Genomic DNA, 21,918 nt, shown 5'->3' with positions numbered 1-21,918 from the left:
ACTGACAACGCAATTTAGATCTTTTTATTAAACCTTGATAAACAGTTCCCACCATCTCATCTAACACATTCAGGACCCCATTTGACTTCACCATGCCCCCAGACTCAGTCCACAGATTCTACCTCACCACCGACTCACTTACTCATTCAAACTGTCATTTTTTTTATCACTGCAGAGTTCAACAACTAAAACTGCTGAGCTCGTATTGGTGCCAGTATAAATTCTACCAACACCAATCTTTGAGCCACACAGTTAACTCTTTGACATTATTTATCTTAATCAGTTTGACCGTGGTTCATATCGTAATCCAGAAGTTACTATGTTGCAGGTTCTGCTTTGTAATTTAGCTCCTAACTATGCAAATTCTTTCAGGAGAACCTCCTTTCTAATCCTGTCAATATAGTTAGTACAAGTTGGATAATGGTAACTGGATCCTTCCCTGTCGCCAGCCTCGAAGTAATGTCTTTAACCCTGACACCGGACAGTGGCACAACCTTCAGGACTCCCGGCCAGAGCTGCAGAGAATAATATCCATCCCCTCATGATATTGTTCATCGCTTTTTTTGGACTTGATTTGGTTTCTTATTGTCACATGTAGCGAAGTACAGTGAAAAGTTTTGTGTGCAGTACAGGCAGATCATGCCATGCAAAGTGCAACAGAGTGATGAATACAATATTATGGCGACATGGAAGGTACACAAAGAGTGAGATCAACATTAAACTTAAAAATTAAGAGGTTTATTCAAAAGTCTAATGACAATGGGGAAGAATGTGTTGTTACATGTATTTAAGTTTTTGTATCTTGTGCCTGATGGAAGAGTTTGCAACGATGGTGGGAACCATCTTTTATTATGGTAGCCGTCTTTCTGAGGCAAAGATGGATTCAGTGGTTGGCTTGAATGATTGACTGGGCAATGTTCAGTGTTGTTTCTTATATTCCTGGGCAGAGTCGTTGCCCTATCAAGCCATATATCTGGATATGGTGCATCTATAAAAACTGGTCTATATAGAGTCTTTGTAGAATGAATTTCTTTAGCTTCCTGAGGACGTAGAAGCATTGTTGTGCTTACTTGACCGTCACATCAATATTGGCGGACCAGGATAGATTGTTGGTGATCATCACTCCTAGGAACTTGACACTGTCGATTATCTCCACCTCAGCACCATTGATGTAGACAGTGGCATGCCCTCCACCTTGCTTCCTGAAGTCAATAACCAGCTTTTTCATTTTGTTGAAATTGGGGAAGAGATTGTTATCGTTACAAGTACTCTATATCTTTCTGAATACTGTCTCATCATTATTTGAGATCCAGCGGTGTCATCAACAAACTTGTAAATAGAGTTAGGATAAAATTTGGCACCACAGTCATGTGTACAGGGATTATAGTAAGGGCTGAGTATGTAGCTTTGCAGGATGCCAATGTTGTGGATTGTCATGGAGGAGGTGTTGTTGCCTATTCTTACTGATTACCATCTGCAAGTCAGGAAGTCAAGGATCAAATTGCAATGGATGGAGTGGAGACCTAGGTCTTGAAGTTTTGAGATTAGTTTGTTTGGAATTATAGTGTTGAGGGCAGAGCTGTAATAAATAAGTAGGAGCCTAACGTACGTAACCGTGTTATCTACATATTCCAGGGATGTGTGTAGGATCAGGGACATCGCATCTGCTGTGGATCTGTTGTGACATTAGGCAAATTGCAGGGATCAAGGCAAACTGGAAAACTAAAGTTGATAAGAGCCATGACTAATCTCTGCAGGTAATCAGTAAGGCACGAAGCATGATTTCTTTTTGGTACCGAGATAATGTTGGTCTTTTTTAAGCAGGTGGAGACTTCAGGTCATAGTAAGGAAAGGTTAAGGATGTCAGCAAATGCTCCCTCCAGCTGCACCCCCATGCAGGATCTTAGTGCATGTTTGGGGACTCTAGCTAGGCCAGTTGTTTTCCTTGGGTTCACCCTCAAAAGGTTCGATCTGATATTTGCAGTGGTGAATGACGGAATGGGTATATTAGATTAGATTAGATTAGACTTACAGTGTGGAAACAGGCCCTTCGGCCCAACAAGTCCACACCGACCCGCCGAAGCGCAACCCACCCATACCCCTACATTTACCCTTACCTAACACTACAGGCAATTTAGCTTGGCCAATTCACCTGACCCGCACATCTTTGTGACTGTGGGAGGAAACCGGAGCACCCGGAGGAAACCCACGCAGACACGGGGAGAACGTGCAAACTCCACACAGTCAGTCGCCTGAGTCGGGAATTGAACCCAGGTCTGACAGGCGCTGTGAGGCAGCAGTGCTAACCACTGTGCCACCGTGCCGCCAGTATCTGAGGCAGATGATACTGTTTCACTGACCTTCTGTCCAAAACGAGCATAAAATGCATTTGGCCAATCAGGGAGGGATTTCTTTTGTCTGCTATTCTGTTCTGTTTCACTTTGTAGCCTGTTATGTCTTGTCAGCCTTGCCACAAATGGTGGGTATGCATGTGATTAGTTTGAGTTTGAGCCTCGAGCTTAGTCCTGTATTTTCTCTTTGTATCTCTAGTGGCCTTATGAAGGTTGTATCTGGATTTCCTGTAAACGTCAGGGTCATCTGTCTTGAATGCCACACACCTAGATTTCAGTAGGCCAACAAATCTCCCGGTTTCCAGTTTGGGAACATTTGGAATAACTTCTTCTTTGGCACACTGTCTTCTATACATATGCTAATGAAGTTTGTAAAGATAGTGGCATACTCCTTTAGGTTGGCCGTTGAGTTCTTGAGTATGGATCAGTCTACGATTTCTAAACAGTTCTTTCGCTGCCTCAGACCAGCATTTTACTACTTTCTGTGCGAGGTCCTCACATTGCAATTTCTGCTTGTAAGTCAGGAGTACAATGTTGTGGCCTAATTTTCCAAAGTTTTGGTGGGAATGGTAGGCATCTTTGATTGTTGTGTAGCAATTGGTTAATGATGTTTGGCCTTCTGAGAGAACAAGATTCATGTTGATGGGATTTTAGTAGTACGTTCTTGAGGTTGGCATGTGATGAACAAGACCTCGTGGTATTCCATCTCAAATCTATTTGTGGCAGTGTATATTTCATCAAGAGCACTCTTCATTTCTCCATGGGATGTATGTTGACTGCTGTCAGGATAGCAGAGGTGAACTTACATGGATGGTATTAGGTACGGCATTTAACTGTTAGATATGCAAGGTCGGGGCACAGTAACTTGCCAGCATTGCCACGTCTGAGCACCAGGAGGTGCTGATTAGGAGGTAAGACCCTACCGACCCTTGCCTTCTCTAAGGATGCCATGTGGCCCATGCAATACATAAAGAAACCTTCAGTTTGTGCGGCACAGTCAAGTGTAGCAGGTATAAACAGAGCACACAACTGTATCTGAGTTCCCTCTGGAAGATTAAGTCTAGCTTTAAGTTCATCCATTTTGTTCTTAATGGGTTGGATGTTTACCAGGAGTATGCTAGGGTCAAGGCACTTGAAATCACATTGTTTCAGTCTCACCTGCACTCCAGCGCTTCTCCCACATTTCCTGATAATGTGTCTGCTTTTGGCCAATCCCAAGTATTGGTGATGGAAATGTGCTGCTTTGGAAGGTAAGTGCACGCTCCTGATGGTGTCCTGGGCACTGGTTGCGATCACAGGCAAGGTGGGAGTGTTCTTAAAGTTGGTTCCATCAGGCCTCCACATTGTCCGATTCCCTTAAGGTGAGTTGTCGTTCCTGAGCTGGTCAGGCTTCCTCAGAGTTGGGTCACTGCAGGATCAGGGATAGTTCCTCAGCTGGTCGGGCCTTGGTTCCGGATTTCCTGGAGGTCAGGTATCTCGGGCCTGCAGGCTCTGTGTAAAGCCTTTTGTTTTTGTTCACTCTAGATTTGCGAATCCAATGTTGGTAATCAGCCCTGGTTGTTTGTAGAATCTTCAGACCTGCAAGTCGGTTTAAGAGAAAGTTAGTTATTTTAACAGAGTTAGAATTGAGGTTTAAAAGAGCAGAATAGTTGTAAGATTTGTAAGAATAAGATCTGCTGTAGAGTGCTCACGAAGAATCACCATGCTTTGGTACCATCTTGAAAATCATCCTGAAAAAATGTATCACTACTATTCCTATTTTCTCCCCCCAGTTGAATGGCTCCCCATATCAAGGTGCCATTGTCAGTTTTCTCATCCTCCAAAGAGTCCCCACTATCATCTTTCAAGAATCTCTTAACTATTTAATAATTGCAGAGGCCATGAGTCCCTGTATCTGTCTCATTTGCATTCACACCTTCCTGTCAGAGATCACAGCCCAATTTTGAATGAGCTCGTTTGAAGGGTATGACCAGTTTTCCCTTTTTCTGATGTGGCACAATATCTGCAGCTCAGACTGCAGCTCCTCGACTCAGATCCAAAGTTCCACAAGCTGTAGACACTGAGTATGTGTTCAACCAGGATCTCATTGGTCTGCACTCTTTCCTTAGTTCCTGAATAGTTTGTTTCTAGGAGTATTTTGTAACTAAATCTGCTTTGTTTCTGAGCTAGATCTCCGCTGTCATCATAATATCATATTCTCAAGTAGTCACCTACAGCTCACCAATTTTATTTACAACATACTGTTAATCTGCATACATGTACATTGATGTAATTTAGACATTTTCTGCAATCCTTCTAAAGTTATGTTGCAAAAACATTGTTGAATGTGCCATTTTTGAAATGAAATGTTAAAATGAAACCCCATTTGCCTGTTTGGATCAATGTTAAGGATCACATCATGCTATTCTGAAGAAGTGCAGGAACATTATCTCGCAAATCTTGACCAAAACACATCCCTTAATCGATATCACAAATTAAAACAGATTATCTGTCATTGTTACTTGCTTTTTGTTGGGAGTTTTTAGCAAATTAGCGGTCACACTTCCTACATTACAATAATGACTACACATTAAAAAGTGCTTCATAGGCTGTATCGTACTTTGAGAAGTCTGATCATGAAAATTGCTAAATAAATACAAACTTTCTTTCTTTCTTTCCTCTTTCTTTCATTTTTCCTCATTTTCCTTTCTTTCTCTTACTCTGACCACATCTAATACTATATGATTTACTATCTGTCTCAGCCACTTCACTGTGCACCTTGTTTTTGAGTCTCTTGCATTACCTTCAGTTTCCCATACTCGTGTCAAGTTAATTTAAACCCTCCTCAATAGAACATCCAAATTTCCCCATGAAGACATTAGACCCAGCTCTGTTTAGGTCTGAGGTCCTCCAGAATCAGTCCCAATGTACTAGAAAAATAACACACTCCTTCCTGCACCCCCTCTCTAATTACATATTCAACTGCCACATGTTTGTATTTCTGTACCTATAAGCAATGTGCTGCTGAAGGTAATTCAAAGATAACTTATGCTGAGGTCCACTGTGTTAATGTCTTTTGTAGTTCTCGAAACTCTGCTTACAAAATCATATCTCCCTTTCTAATTTTGTTCACATACTGAAGTGTTGTAGTTCTAAATTGGACCCACAGGGCTCCCAGCTTCCATTTGTGCCTTTCCCTTTGAAAGTCAACAATTTTCCACCAGCCATGCTGCAGACACTAGGAGCTGTAAGGCAAGCAAAAGCACATAGAAGACAGTTACAAAGAGAATACACAAGGTGATTAGTTAAACATTTGTAAAGAATTTCAGGTGTTTTGATATATTTGGCTAAGAAAGGTTGATTGTTCTGTAGTGGCTTTAATTTCAAACCTGTGGCCAACAAGATTCAATAGGGAGAAGATCCTTTTATCTGAACATCCCAAAACAGCTCCAAATTCCAAATTCCAAATTTTTCTCATTAACGAGTTTGTTGGCGAGCAAACAGTTAACCCAAGTTGATAGCTCACACAGAAAGGGCCTGTTGTAGATGAGTGGCCCCTTCTCTGTGCATTGCTTTTCCCCCTTCCCCTCTACCTACACTTGATTTCGTTCATGACAAGGGCTCCATTATGAATAGGTTGTACCAAATACAGGACTTGGCAAATTATGACATGCACATGTTGCAGAGCTCTGCAAAAGCAGTCTACATGGGTGATGTCTTGCTTTAGGAACTTAATAGACAATTTAATATGCAGGTGTACCTCTCATTTTATGCAAGAACTCCTCATGTGAGCAGTGAGTAAGCAGGGTATAAGATGTTAGGAGCAGAATTAGGCATTCAACTCATAGATTATGCTCCACCATTCATTAATGCCTGATATATTTCTCAACCCCATTTCCTGCTTCCCTTGTAAACCTTGATCCCTTTACTAATCAAGAATCTACCTATCTCTGTCGCAAGTACACTCAATGACTTTGCTTGCAGAAGGCTGTGACGGCCATGAGTTCCAGAGTCATTGTTGCCCAGGTGAAGAAATTCCTCCTCATCGCAGTTCTAAATGGTTGCCCCTTCTCTCTAAGACTGTGCTCTTGGGTCCTAGTCTCTTCTACTAATGGAAACATCTCCACATCCACTCTATCCAGGCCTCTCAACATCCTATAGGTTTCAAAGAGATCCCTCCTCATCCTCAAAGAGATCCTAACACGAATGCTTACGGATCCAGACTCTTCAATCACTCATTATATGACAAGCCCTTCATCCCAGGATCATTTTTGTAAACCTCCTCTGGTCCCTCTCTAATATTAGTGCATTTTTCCTTAGTTACACAGCCCAGAGCTGCTCACAATATTCCAAATGCCTTGAGCTTTATATAGCCTCAGCAGAATACCTCTGCCCTTACATGCATATAACTTCATCAGGATCCGATTTCCCAATATTGGAAGGTGTCATCACTTATATTTTTCTATTTTTGATGGATGTTGTCATTTCTGGCAAAGAAAGCAATGACTGCCCATTCTTAATTGTCCTTCAGACCATTTAAGTATCGACATTGCTCTCAGTCAAGTGTGGCATTTAGGCCAGAACAGGCAAGTTGTAGCAGATTTTTACCCCTAAAGGATATTAGTAAACCAGATGTGTTTTTACAACAATGGATGTTAATTTCATTGTTGTCATACTAACTTTCAATTCACTCCACACTTTTAAATTTAATCCCAGCTACTGTAGTAGCATTTGAACCCATGTTTCGACACCCTTAGATTGCACCTCCCAATTGCTATTCCTGTGAAATAACCATCATGAGGTACAGCTGTTATTGTCAAGGAGTCTCAGGTGAGTGAATGGGCAGCATAAACGGCTGCAGGGAACTGGTGTTGAGTGTTGGAGTGGGTGACAATGATTAAAGAAAATGATGCAGACTGGTAGCGTTTGAGTTTTGTTTGGAGGTAGGTACAGTTACAGAGACAGACCATAAGAGATGGGGAGAGAAATGGTGGCAGTTGCGCTGTCAGAGGGGAGAAGGATATTGACTTTCCTAATAGTATATTGCTGTGCATTCCTTTGAACAGAGGAATGTCAGGAAACGTGCAGGGCAACTCCAGACTACAAGGCTTGATCAGGTACAGAATAACATTTTAAAATGGTACCAATGCCAGTCAGAGCCATGATCTCAGTAATGATGAGTTGTTCCAAAAATGGCACATGTTAAAATTCAGCTAAAATCAGATAAGAAGGATACTACTGCAGTAAGGTATGTAGTTAGTAAAGTAAGTGATAGGAGTGGAGTGGCAATCTGACAATCCCTGAATGCTAAACCTTCTCACCTCAGCCCTGGCTAACTACCTTTAGAAACAAATGAAGAAAGGATGGAACAGATTCACCAAACCGTTCAAAAACACAAGAACTATGTAATTTGTCTGAATTGTTAATCTTATTCCCCTCCCAAAATCTGAACTTCTGCCCGCGATAATTGAGCATTTGTTATTTTTCTAGCCTTGTTATAGATTTTTCAGTATTCAGTTTTTATTCATCTTTGCAGAAAGTGTATTAACAAGTTTAAAGTATTCAGGTCTTAAAAAATGCTTTAAAAACAGTTCCCAAGTTTGGTTTATTTTTTTTTTGCAGATAAACATCCTCCTACGGTTTCTGGATCTTCTCATGAGAGGAGTTTCATCATCAATGTTGCATTTGTGCCATTCATCTCACTGATATTTTCATGGAGAAGATAGCTTTTGTAAAATAATTGTCAGGTTAATATTTCATTTCTAGATAGTGGAAACATGTCTTTCTGTTTTGTCATCATTCAGTTCATATGTGTTTTGTGAGTTTATACTATTTCATTCACAGCATCTAGAACTGTCCTGATAATGCATTCATAGATGCTAGGGGAGGAATACTGATTATTCAATTTAGTTTATATACCCTATCTTAGTAGTCCCATCGCATCCGCCCCCTCACTCCCCAAAAAACCCACCAAAGCTCCCAAAAGCAAACTGATATACCACTGGAGCTGCAGCAAATCAGACCAGTCAGCAGCTCGAGCAGGTGTACGGTCTCTCCATTAGGAAGGGATGTCCCACTCTGCAATATAATAATATAGCCCACATACTGCACTTTATGGCTATGGATTGTTCTTTTGACTGTTAGCTCACTACCTACTCCTTTATCAGTAAATTTCAGCCACTTGACAAGACCTTTAATAGGAGTTTAGGAAGGATAGCAGGGTGAGGGGCAGGGATTGATATGGATGACACCTTCTAACCCCAACAGAAATGTTAACAGTGAGGCTGGGACCGCAGTCAGGCCTAAGATAAGTGTCAATGGATCCCAGATTTAAGAAAGTTTGGGGCTTTAAGCAGTGGATTTTGCCACCTAAGTGAAGAGGGATGGGTGGAATGGAGTGGTGGCATTAAAAGTCTGTATAAATAGCAAGGAAGAGACACATTGACTTCTGCACAGGCTGAACAAAGAAGGCTCTCTGAAGATAGTAACCCCATTCTTCCTACTGTTTTAAACATTTTTAGACGAACAGGCTTGTGTTCCTACTTGACTGAACATGCCAACTGTATTATGGTGTAGCAGGTCATATTGGAGTCATTTGAGCTTTTATCAACCTCAATGACCTTTAACTATACATTTACATATAGTGGGACGTCTGTCAGTTTCCATGCCTGCCTATTTTTACGTCTTATGGTGATGAACTCAGGAGTGGGTGAGAAGGTGGTTGGCTAGCCACCTAATCTATTTCACATGCATCTTACATCATTAAAACTGTATGTGGTAGGGGTATATCCAGCTATGTTTACACTGAGTGAATGTTTGCAATTTCTGCATTGGTCTGTTCAGTGTTCGGTATACAGAAAATCTAGCCTAATTGTTATACCTTCTTCATTGTGTGCTAATTGTTCATCAGCAAGAAAATATTCAGCTTCTACTTTAGCCCAGTTTTTCCATTTCAAATGGGACGATTTTGATCAGATATTGATTTTACACCCTACCAAATGTAATATTCCACTGATAAAATCAATTGGGTGTACTAGGGCCTCTGATCTAAATCAATCCTGTTCCCACTGGTCAGGTTAGGTTAAACTCAGAACCATTAATACAATATTATAAAAGTTAAGTCTGTCAATGTTTAATAGAGCTCAAGGTAATATCACACTAATATTCTTGAGATGGAATCACAGTCCTTGTCTGTGATTGTAATTAACTTTCACGTGCAGCATTTCTCAAGCATTTGCTGTTTTTTTTCATTGCAAATTGAAGACTTATGTTTCAGTTATTTGGCATTACCCAAGGTTTGAGAGAATCTAAAGAGTGATTTGTTTTCTAATATTTTGCTTGTCTTTGAACTGAACAGGATTTTAGACTCCAAGAATAAAAATCACTGGCTTGCTAGAGTCATGATTATTTTCATGTGGAGGTGAAATAGTTCCAATATTTTGATGCATTTGCATTACTGTGGTCAGTTCATGTTCCACAGATAAACAGATTGTAATATTACTAATTATAATTTTTTGCTAATAAAATTACTCTTTAACAGTGCTTGGCCTTTTATGTTTTAGTTTTGACTGAAATTATGGTGACTGAAGTTTAGTTGAGACAGAAATTATGAATTAAGCAAAGCTGAATTATCCAATTGATCATATTCCCTTCACAAGTTGTGTGCAATTTCTTTGACCACAGGCTCCATGCAAACTATTCATTCTCTTAAGGAAGTTCGAAGAACAAAAGTAATCTTTCCCAAAAATGTTTCCACAACTTTAAAAAAATTAACAAAATCTCTAAAATATGAATTCAACGTATAACTTTTCTAATTTCAACACCATCCATCCAATACAAAATGAGGCAACTTTGGGTTAGATATCTGTTTTCAATTGTCTCTGGCGTCAAAGGAGAAAGAGAAGAAATATTTGTGACAGATTTGTCGCATTTGTTTCAGAACCAGCACAAGCACAGAGAGGCTTAAACTGGTGTGAAGGAGTAGCAAAGATTTCACAACCAGCATGGGGAAGGGGAGTCTTTAACCAACATGAGAAAACAGTGGAAAGCTGACAACAAGTATGGGAATAAAGAGGCACTGGAGAGGCTTACAGTAGTGGAAGAAGCAGTGAAGTGTACACAGCCAGCATAGTTATGGGCAGGATTGAAACAGAGTTGAGAAGGCTTGAAATAGGAGAGCAGGCAGGGTTTAGCTTCAGGAGATCTAAAAAGTCAAAAGTGTGATTTGATGAGGAAGCAGTAAGTGGTTTGCTTATTGTTTGCAACTCAAGTAATTAATTAATAATTGTAAGTTCTTAATAGCCTCCGAAAGGTTTATTAACACTGACAAGCTAATTCAGAGGCATCTCATCTTGCCTTGATGAGAGTGAGTGCAAAGTGTGGATAAGCAAACTAGCCATGGTACAAGAAACCATTCAAATGGGGAAAACAAAATGAATGTAGTAATCTTATGAAAGTGTATTCATGGGATTTGATATGTGGAACCTAGAGTGAGAGTCCAGGAGATTGTTTAATTTTGTTCATTCACAGAATGAGGGCATCGTTGGTCAGCATTTATTGTATAATTGCCCAGAGGATAATTAAGAGTAAACCATATGTCCGTGGATCTGGAGTCACATGTAGGCCAGACCATGTAAAGATACCCTAAAGGGTATTAGTAAACCAGATAGTTTTCAATCAACAATGGTTCATGATCATCATTAGAAGTTTAATTCCAGATTTTTATTGAATTCACATTCCACCAACTGCCATGGCAAGATCTGAGCCCAAGTTGCTGGAACATTACTTGATTCTCTGGATTAACAGTCCATCAATAATATCTCTAGGCTATTGCCTTCCAATGTCAGGGTTTCCTACCTAGTGTCAGGGTGAAAAGTCATTTGTCCATGGTTGGAGACGATTGTGCCAAGTGTGAAATGGAGGAACCCATTGTGTTGTACACTTAAGTATCAATGAAATAGGTAGGGCTAGGAAAGAACCATAAGATCATAGATCTCATGGAATACAGGGAGAACTAGCCATTTGGATACAGAACTGGCTCAAAGGTAGAAGACAGAGGGTGATGGTGGAGGGTTGTTTTTCAGACTGGAGGCCTGTGACCAGTGAAGTGCCACAAGGATTGGTGCTGAGTCCTCTACTTTTTGTCATTTACATAAATGATTTGGATGCGAGCATAAGAGGTACAGTTAGTAAGTTTACAGGCGATACCAATATTGGAGGTGGAGTGGACAGCGAAGAAGGTTACCTCAGATTACAACACTGTCTGAAGCTGTTTTCCCTGGACCATTGGAGGCTGAGAGGTGACCTTATAGAGGCTTACAGAATTATGAGGGGCATGGATAGGCTAAATATGCAAAGTTTTTTTCCCTGGATCAGGGAGTCCAGAACTAGAGGGCATAGGTTTAGGGTGAGAGGGGAAAGATATAAAAGAGACCTAAGGAGCAACTTTTGCACACTGAGGGTGGTATGTGTATGGAATGAGCTGCCAGAGGAAGTGGTGGAGCTGGTACAATTGCAACATTTAAGAGGCATTTGGATGGGTATATGAATAGGAAGGGTTTGGAGGGATATCGGCCGGGTGCTGGCAGGTGGGACTAAATTGGTTTGGGATATCTGGTTGGCATGGATGGGTCGGACCGAAGGGTCTGTTTCCATGCTGTACACCTCTATGACTATATATGAATAAATTAGGCCATTTGACCCATCAAGTCTGCTCTGCCATTTGATAATTCATGATATGTTTCTCAACCCCATTCTCCCACCTTCTCCCAGTAACCCATTATCTCCTTACCAAACAAGAATCTATTTATCCCTGTCTTAAGTAAACCCACTGACTTTGCCTCAACAATCATCTGCGGCAGAGCTCCACAGGTTAACCACTTGCTGACTGAAGAAATTCCTCCTCATCTCAATTCTAAACAGGCTGTACCATCAGGTCCTAGTCTCTCCTAAAAGTGGAAACATCTTCGCCACATCCAGGCTTCTCGGTATCTTGAAAGTTTCAGTCTGATCCCCACCTCATCCTTCTAAACTTCATCGAGTTCAGACCCAGAGTCTTTAAACATTCGTCATATTGCAAGTCTTTCACCCCCCGCAATCATTCTTGTAAACCTCCTCTATACCTCTTCTAATACTTGAATGTCTTTCCTTGGATATGGGGCCCATAACTGCTCACAATATTCAAACAGTGGTCTGACCAGAGCCTTATACCGCCTCCGCAGTACATTTCTGCTCTTGTATTCCAGGCCTCTTGATACTAATGCCAATATTGATTAGATTAGATTAGATTACTTAGATTAGATTACTTACAGTGTGGAAACAGGCCCTTCGGCCCAACAAGTCCACACCGACCCGCCGAAGCGCAACCCACCCATACCCCAACATATACCCCTTACCTAACACTATGGGCAATTTAGCATGGCCAATTCACCTGACCCACACATCTTTGTGACTGTGGGAGGAAACCGGAGCACCCGGAGGAAACCCACGCGGACACGGGGAGAACGTGCAAACTCCACGCAGTCAGTCGCCTGAGGCGGGAATTGAACCCGGGTCCCTGGTGCTGTGAGGCAGCAGTGCTAACCACTGTGCCACCGTGCCGCCCCCACTGTGCCACCGTGCCTTTCTAACCACCAGATAAGCCTATATGTTAACCTTAAGAAAATCCTGAATTAGGATTCCCAAGTCCCTTTGTGCTTCAGATTTACAGATCCTTTCCCCATTTCGATAATAATCTATCCTTCTATTCTCCCTATACTTCCACGTTCTATTCCATTTGCTACTTTCTTGCCATTCTCTTTGCTTGTGCAAGCCTTTGTGCATCCTCCTGGCTTCCTCAGCACCAGCTGTTTCTCCACCTATCTTTGAGCTAATCCAGACTGAAGCTGACGCTAGTTCTTTCCAATCTGTGTATGTCCCCACTGGGGATCACTGAGTCCCAGATATTCTGAAGAAGCAGCACTAAACCCCTGAGTCTCATGATCCTGTGGCTGAGTTTCCAACTTCTCAGTCGGAGATTGAATTTAGTGAGGGTAATCTGAGATGGGAATGGCCAATAGGATTCCAACATGGGGCATAGGTGGTTAAAGATGAGGGACAGAGAATCAGACAAATTCATGCGAGAGAGATAATGATTCCATACTGAGTGTGTATTGGTGATTCCATACTGAGTGTGTGTTTTGCACACTGAAGTGACTTGAATTGATTTCCTCCATCTGAACTGAATTAATTTTCTCACAGCTCAATGCATGCCAAAAGGTTTTGCTCAGACAGTTTGAGGAGTTAGGCATCAAATTGAACAGCAGAATCTCAAGGATAATAATCTCTGAATTTGCGAAACAAATACATGATTTCAAAGTCTAGTATTGTTCTGGTTCATAGAGAATAGCATCAATATTAGAGATTGTGGAGTTGTACCATTGGGATTGTCTGCACCTGAACTGTTCTGGGACCAGTTAACTAGAGAGGTCTTTAAACTATATGATGAAGGTGTGCAATCAAAATTGGGTAGGTGTAGCAAATCAAGATGCAGAATCAAAGCAGGAGAACAAAATTGTAGTGTGGGAAAGGTAAGTCAAAGAGAATAAACCAACACTGAAGATCTAAAGCGTAGCATTCATACATTGTAAATCACACACATTGAAACACATGTATGTGATCTGATAGCCATTAAAGAGATGTGGATGCATGATCACAAGAATTTAGTCTTGGATATTGACAGACATATGACACTCAAGAAGAATATGAAGATAGATGGAATGGAGGGGTAGCAATGTTAATGAAGAATGTCATTTATATAGTAGTTGGAACTGACCTTGATTCAAAAGATCAGGATCTGGAATCAGTTTTAGTGGAGAAGATATTAGGAGAAACAAATCAGTAGTGGGAGTGGTCTACAGGCCCACAATGTCAGTCAAAATATACAAGAAGAAACATTGACTGCTTGAGATAACAAGTCACTATTCTGGGTCATTTTAATTACATACAACAAGAAAAATCAAATTGGCAATGCTAGTCTGGGTGAGGAATTAGAATGTTTTTGAAATAATTTATTGCTAACACCAATGGCCCCAAGATGACTCTATACTGACTGCAATGCTCACCTCCTCTTTTTACTGAATATGCATGGGTATGCGCACGATAACTGCAAATTACAATAACTGAGGGGAGAGAAGAGCTTTGGTGAAATTATATCACTTAGGAACTGACAAGTCGCCAGGTCCTGACAGACTTGATCCTCGAGTCTTAAAAGAAGTGGTTATTGAAGTAGTAGGTGCTACTACTGGTGTTAATTTTGCAAAATTTTCTCAATTCTGGACTCGTACTACCTCTAGAAAATGGCAAATTTAACAAGAGAGGAAGAGAAAATGAACCATAGGCCAGTTAGCTTAATATCAGTCATGGGAATGGTGTTAGAGTTGATTATTATGGAAGTTGAAGCTGGATACTCCAGAGTTCTTTGAAGGACCATGTGCTGTGGATGAAGGAGAACCTATAAACATATTATACTTGGATTATCAGAAACAATTGACAATATGTCACATATAAGGATATAATGCAAAGTCAGAGCTTATGGTGCTGAGGAAGTTGGAAAGCCAAAAAGTTCCATCCTTTAATTGTTTTTCATGGCATATTGGGGACTCAAGGATTAAACATTCCAGTGCTAAAAGGACACACTGCCGTATCAATTGCATACCTGTCCTCTTACAGAATGAGACAGGACATCTCAGTAGGGAGGCTGGCCGACTCAGAAAACTGAGTCCTCTGGAGCCATACATGAGGATTCCACTTGCAGCTTCAGATAAAGGTATTTGTCCTCCCTGGACAAGACTGAGAGCCTTGGCCATGACCCTATTATCTGTCACCTGCTCCCATTATCATGTTTCCCCTTACTATTAATATAGGTGTGCAAATCTCACATTGAGAATAAACAATGCCCTGCTGTTTTAGTCTCTTCCCCTCAGTACATGATTATGAAGAATATGATAACTAGTCCCTGTAATCCATCCACTAGTTATCACAGGACATTGACAATCACCAGGCATTGTTAAATTATAATTGCCTTTCTTAAACAATGTAACGACTAAATGACTTATAGACCTTTTGTATTATTCCTGTAAAAAAATACTGCCTTTGTGTGTAGAGCAGAGATACGTGGAGAAGTGTCACCACAAGTAGATGCATGACTACTTTTGGTGACATTGAGAATCTCTCGCCGGCTGTCTGATAATAAAGCATCTACCGTTGTACAGAAACTTGTGTCATCTGGATTTGTGGAACAAAATAGACATCAACATTTGGTGCTGTAACTGGGAACTCAACATAGAGAATGTCTCACAGGGCAGAGTAAGTGACACAAAAATCTGAATTGGGCAGAACCAAGCCGTAAGAGCACCCCGGGGTATTTTACCCCAGACTGCTCCTTGTGTTCAGCCAGATGATCTGTCCCTCACCCAATGGCACTGGTACATTGAAGAAGTCACATGAACCACCCGGACCCAGCTTGTGAGGTAGGAAAGTTGTCTAGTTGCTGTAAATTGCTGTGGGGTGACATTGGCTACTCTGTTTTGTGCGAATTCTGGTTTGGGAGCTGCCTCTTTTGAATGTGGCCAGTGGAAAGTAATCTAATATGTATAGAAAAGAGAGCAGGCTTTGTAAATTGTGCGCTCTGCAATACTAATGTGACCAGTGGAAATTTGTTCACATTAGAGCAGAGAGGTATAATGGGACAGTCACTTGATGTGTCTGGGAAGGGGACCCCCTTTCAAAGCATGCGTGAATATTTACCTGAATTAAGCGCAGCACTGGACAAACAGCTCGGGCACAAAATTTGGCCTCTGGGGGTAACTTGGATGTGGGTGCCTGCGAGCAAGCAGTTAATCTGACTTGGAAGAAAAACTGGGGAAAAGTGTAAATACATTATTAAGGAGTGGAAGGTGAGGGCCGACAAGACACCTTACTAGCCAGCTGGAGATACACTGCCTGTGACAGGGAGATAGCGGTGTTAACAGTGGATGGGACTCCCAAAGGTTGGGAGGCGCTGAAGGCAGAATGTGAGTGGTTGGATGGTAGATGGAAAAGGGAAGCAATGCAAAGAAGTCAAAGCTGGGGAAGATAAACGAGAGTGGTTAAAGGGACAGTGCTGCAAGGAGAATGTAAGCACTTCTCGGGATCCCTAGCTCAGGTCTGGCATACTGATCCTGTTTGAAGAGGGAGGGAATGACACAGAGAGAGAGGAGGAATGGAAATCTATCCCAGTTCACCGAAACTATCAGTTGAACTACCCGACCCCCTCCCTGCCGCCATACTGGAGTCCCAAGAGATCTTGCACAGCCAACCAGGTTAAAATGCACTCCAGGAAATCAGTGGTACCCTGCGACCTCTGCACTGGAGTTCACCATCTCCCCATCACCCCCAAAACTATGTTCCCCACCCGGCAGTTGCCAAACTCCAAAGCAGATGAGGAAGGTGAGCTGCCAATTATCAGGGTTTATGTCCCATGGAATCCCCAGGAGATGACCATGATCATGAATCAGGCACCAGACCAATTCACTCAGTATGTCCAGCTCACCATCCAAATGCATAATGCAACACCCTGACATCTGTTTGCCCTTTGCTGCATGACTTTGTCACCAGAAGAAATGACTAAATGGCAGGAGCAGATGGGTGAGTGATGGAAAAGGCCCAGTCCTCATCTACGAGGATTTAAACGACAGATTCAAAGATGACACTCTAGTGAATCAAAATTTCCAGTTACTAGAACGCACCCTGCAACAGCCTGTTAACAGTAGCAAGGTCCTAGACTGCAGACCCAAGGTGGGAGAGTCCAAGGGAGACTTCTGGGAGAGAGTTGTTGCCTGCTATGGGAACCTTGCTGGGGATCAAGTTTTTAACTCTGGAAAGGACTCACCATTGTTTAACTTGATGGTTCTACAATGTGTCCCCTCAAGTCTCATGGACATGATATGCACAAATAACAAGGACTGGTCTTAAAATACCAGATCCCAGATGAGAAGAGCCCTTCTTTATTACTGGGAAGTCTAGAATGACCCCAAACCATGCTCTAAAACCCACCCAAAAATGGAGTTCATTCAGCTGTCCCATGAATGCAGAGCGCCCCCAGTTAGTACTAACAAATTCCAGTGGAACTGGCATACCCCCGTGCACAAACTCTCCCCCAGGTGCCAGTCCAGCGATGCCCACAAAGTCACCTCTCCCCATGGGGACCTTGGAGAAGGGAACAGGGGGTGTCCCCTAATGTAGCATGGATAAGGCGAAGGTGAGGTTGATTCCCAGTGAGGCAGCCAGGCCAGTGTTTCAACTATGGGAGACCCAGTCACTGGAAAACCAAATGCCCCCTTCACCTGGAACATGACAATCCATGCCTGGATATGCCGCCCTGGACTCATTTCAACTCTAACAATCAATTCACCTGATTTCCAAGTGGTAACCTCCCAGTCGTCAGCCCGTCCTCCTGGCAGGAACCCAACATTATCTTACAGATAGCTGGAACTCCAATCCTATTTATGATTGATAATGGGAGCAACCAATTCCACCTTTGATCAGGAAATTGTGAAGGATAAGGGATTCCAGCTATCAGGCAAGACTATGGCCCTTGCAGGGTTTGAAGGAACAAACAGCATATATCCTAAAACTGTTCCGCTGAAAGCTGAGTTCTGTGGACAAGCCTGCTTGATTTCCTTCACAGTAACAGTTAAGATCGGATGAAACCTGGCTGGCAGGGATCTGCTTTGTCCCCTGGGAATTGAGATCACCTGTACGGATGAGGGCATTGCAGTGGGACTACACGGCCAGACACAATTCCCCCAGTTTGCGGACCCCAGTGGTGCAGGCTTAACATTGAATAATCTACCTTCACACCGCTGTTCCCAACCCCGGACCCCCATGTGATGGTTTGCTATGACTCTACTGGATGTTCCACAGAACACTCCGTTATGGTTGTCAGTGAGGTTGCAGTTAAGGAAAATTCTACTTGTTCAAATTCCACACTACCTGTGGTAGCAAACAGGGTTGGTAGTCCTATTCGAACCCACGGCCAACGGTATAAACGTGAGCCACCTTGCCTACACCCTGACACAACTCGCCTCCACCACCAGGGGACTGTGGCAACACTTCACAGAGGGCCATTTGAAATTCCCACAGCAGAAGTTTGGCATCCTGACCCACCACGCATCCTCTGTGAACCCCAGCAGTGGGCTGCCTCTAACCACAAAGTTGGCTATACCTCTCATCCTGTGGTAAATACAATTAAAAGTGAACCAGAGTCTGCCTTCGACCCCACAGTATCCCATTAAAATCAGAGGCAAAACAAGGAATCCAGACCCTCATGCCTGGCCCAAGGCATTGTGGTTCTGTGCAAATCACCTTGCAACACCCCGATCTTTCCAGTGCCCAAACTGGAAGGCTGGTGCAGGACCTGAGGAAGATCAATGAGATCATGGCACCATTACACCACCTCGTCCCAAACCTGGCTACCATATTAAGCTGCGTAGCTGCCAATGCCTGCATTTTTTTCATCATTGATCTACAGTATGCCTTCTTTTCCATTTCTCTACACACATCCCCACAAGTATCTACAGTTGCCCAATATGTAGATGACCGGCTTGTTGCCAGTAACAGTCTGTCAAACTGCGAGAATGATAGCATAGTATTACTGAACTTTTTACGCTCCCTTGGGTATGTGGTTCCGCCCCGTAAGGTCAAGCATTGTCCAAAGGAGGTGAATGTTTTGGGGATTCTCGTCTTTGCAGGGGAATGGAAATTGACAGAAGAACGCATTCCACCCATTGCTGAGACCCTATCGCCTACGATGCCTAAACAGATGTGGGCCTTCCTCAGACTTTTAAATTTCTGTAGACGACGGATTCTGAATGTCGCCCTCCACACTCACCTACTCACCCCAATGGCATCAACCAATGCCCCCTCCCCGAGCAACTAACAGCATTTACCAAATTAATAGACAGCATTCTACAAGTCCCAGCCTTACGCCGACCCCTGTATGATCGGCCGTTCCAGTTTATGTCACTGTGAGGGATGGATTTGCCACTGCCGTCCTCACCCAAACTCACTGCGACCGCAAGTGCCCAGTGGCATACTTTTCAACTAACCTGGACCTGGTAGCAGCCAGCCTCCTGACCTACTCACAGGTACTTCCTGCTATACATGTCCACGTATCAGCTGCCTCAAACATCAGCCGATACCAGCCAGTAGGGGTTTTAATCACACACTCCATTGTCGACCTTCTCACCTCCCAGCAGACTTAATATTTAATGCAGACACGCCAGAACGAATACAAAGCAGCCCTACTCAACAACCAGCTACTAACTTTCTCCCATTGCACCACCCTGAATCCAGCCACCTTCCTGATGGAAACCCCACACACCTCTCATCTCCCGAACATGACTGCCTGCTACAGAATCACCTCTTCACCTCTGTTTGGGGTGATTTAGCTGACCTGCCCGTTGAACATGCAGACTTCATGTTTTATGTTGATGGCAGCTCTTTTATTTCACCTACAGGTCAGCGATGCTCCGCAAGCACGATTACTACAGATCTTGAGGTGGTTGAATGTGCAGGTTTCAAAACTCCACTGTCAGCGCATGAGGCTGAATTGTTTACCCTCGCTCAGACTTGCATCCTGGCGGAGGGGAGTTCGGCCAATATTTACATGGACTTTCACTATGCCTTTGGTGTTGCCCATGACTACAGGGCCTTATGAGAGCATAGGGGATTTTTAACCTCCACGGGGCAACCCATTAATAACGCTGTTTTTGTATATAACCTCTTACAGACTTTACAGTTACCATCCAGCCCAGCTGTGGTCAAATGCTCAGTTTATACTGGTGCCACTGACAGAAACTCCAAGGGTAACGCAGAAGTCGATGCTGCCATCAAGCAGGCAGCATTACACCTCGCTCTCCTAGTTCAGTTGGGCTCACAGCAACACCTAGTCACAAAAAGTATAAGGGCAGGTATGCCAGGCCTGGCTGAGATATGTGACATACAGTGGGATGTCCCTGCAGAGGAACACAGTTTGTAGTAACAGATGGCTACACTCTTGATGTTCATACCAAACTGTGGATGATCCCTGTGGGACAGGTCTGTATTCCTTCCCTGCTTTCACCTATCCTAGTAGACTGTGCACACAGCTGTACACACCTAGGCAAGGAGAGAAGGGTCAGCACTTTGCTACAGACTTGGTGGCACCCTGACTTCCAGAAGATAGCTGAGAAACAAGCACAAGCATGCTTGATTTGTAAGAAGACTAATGCTGTAAAGGGGATGCCTTGCAGTCCTGGGACTACCCCTTGCCTGATGGGCCTTTCAATTGTTTATACAGCTACCCAGAGTACAATGTTATAAATATTGTTTGGTAATGGTAGATGTCTTCAGCAGATGGTTTGAGGCAATCCCAACAACAGACAACATGGCTGTAACAGTGGTAAAGAAGTGACTGAGGGAAATAATTCCCTGCAATGGACTCCCGGAGGCCATTAGTTCAGACAATAGGCCACATTTCATGGCTAAAATTAACCACAGGATTTGCAGGGAACAAGCGATAAAACAACAATTCCACTGTATCCACCACCCAAAAGCGGCTGGAGTGGTGGAACAGGCAAATGGTCCCAAAAACAAAAGCTGGCCAAGCTAAAACAGAAAACAAGCCTGAGTTGGATGAAGGTCTTACACTTGGCCATGTTCCACATGAGGGTTACCCCTTCCAGCAAAACCGGTCTGTTCCTGCTGAGGTGGTTTATGGGAAGCCCATGAGAACCCCGTGGGGACCTGGGATAGTCCAACATCCCCTCCCCGAGAGACTAGATATGAACAGTGGGGGAGGAAGAGGGGTGTACCTACAGGAGCTAACCAAATCTCTCCAAAGTTTGCATTCACAGGTAGGTCAAGCTTACCGAGAACGCGGTGATCTGCCTGAAGGGGACTACCCCGCTGCCAAGCCAGGGGATTTCATCCTGATAAAGGACTAGGAACGGAAGAAGCTGGGACCAAGATAGAAAGAACCATTCCAGGTGCTGCTGACCACTCCCACGGCTGAGAAGGTACAAGGGCAGCTCCATTGGATACACAGAACTGACTGCACAGGAATCAGCACAGAATCCAACAGCAACTAAGGATAAAGGTGGTTTCCGTACTTGTGACTTTGGTGACCTTGGTAAATGGGGCCTTGAGAATAGATGGATTTCTAACTGACCCCCCCTAAGCATCATATCTTTTTGCATCTAGCCTATCAGACAGCCTGTGTAACGGAGAGAGACACCCACTGCTGCGTATGTGCCCACACACCAATCCATGGGGTGGTGGGATCCCTTTGTGGCCTGTACTTTTCCGCTGGCATGAAGTGGCTGAATGGTTACTGCATCGAAGCCTTTCCGGTGATCTTGCTGACACCAATGACACATGGGAATGGCAGTCGAAAAGTGTGGCCTATTATCTGAGCTAATGGCCTCCCGGAGTCCATGACCTTATCCAGGGACTGGTATCATCCTCGTTACAACCTATCGCATTGGCATCCTCCCTTGACGTTCTCAGCAACACCATCGACTACACCATT

At 43.2% G+C, this 21,918-nt stretch overlaps 1 protein-coding gene across 1 annotated transcript in view; it reads left to right on the top strand.

Moving 5' to 3' along the window:
- LOC132824536 (astacin-like metalloendopeptidase) overlaps positions 1–21,918 on the top strand; it is a 300,317-nt gene that overhangs the window by 277,674 nt on the left and 725 nt on the right. The window contains exons 11-13 of the mRNA XM_060839170.1: positions 15,039–15,135; positions 19,365–19,495; positions 20,140–20,320. Of these exons, the coding sequence (XP_060695153.1) occupies positions 15,039–15,135; positions 19,365–19,495; positions 20,140–20,320 (409 nt within the window). The remainder of the gene's footprint in view (positions 1–15,038; positions 15,136–19,364; positions 19,496–20,139; positions 20,321–21,918) is intronic.

Source organism: Hemiscyllium ocellatum, chromosome 18, assembly GCF_020745735.1.
Source record: "Hemiscyllium ocellatum isolate sHemOce1 chromosome 18, sHemOce1.pat.X.cur, whole genome shotgun sequence".
NCBI lineage: Eukaryota > Metazoa > Chordata > Chondrichthyes > Orectolobiformes > Hemiscylliidae > Hemiscyllium > Hemiscyllium ocellatum.
This window is presented reverse-complemented; position numbering and strand designations above follow the sequence as displayed.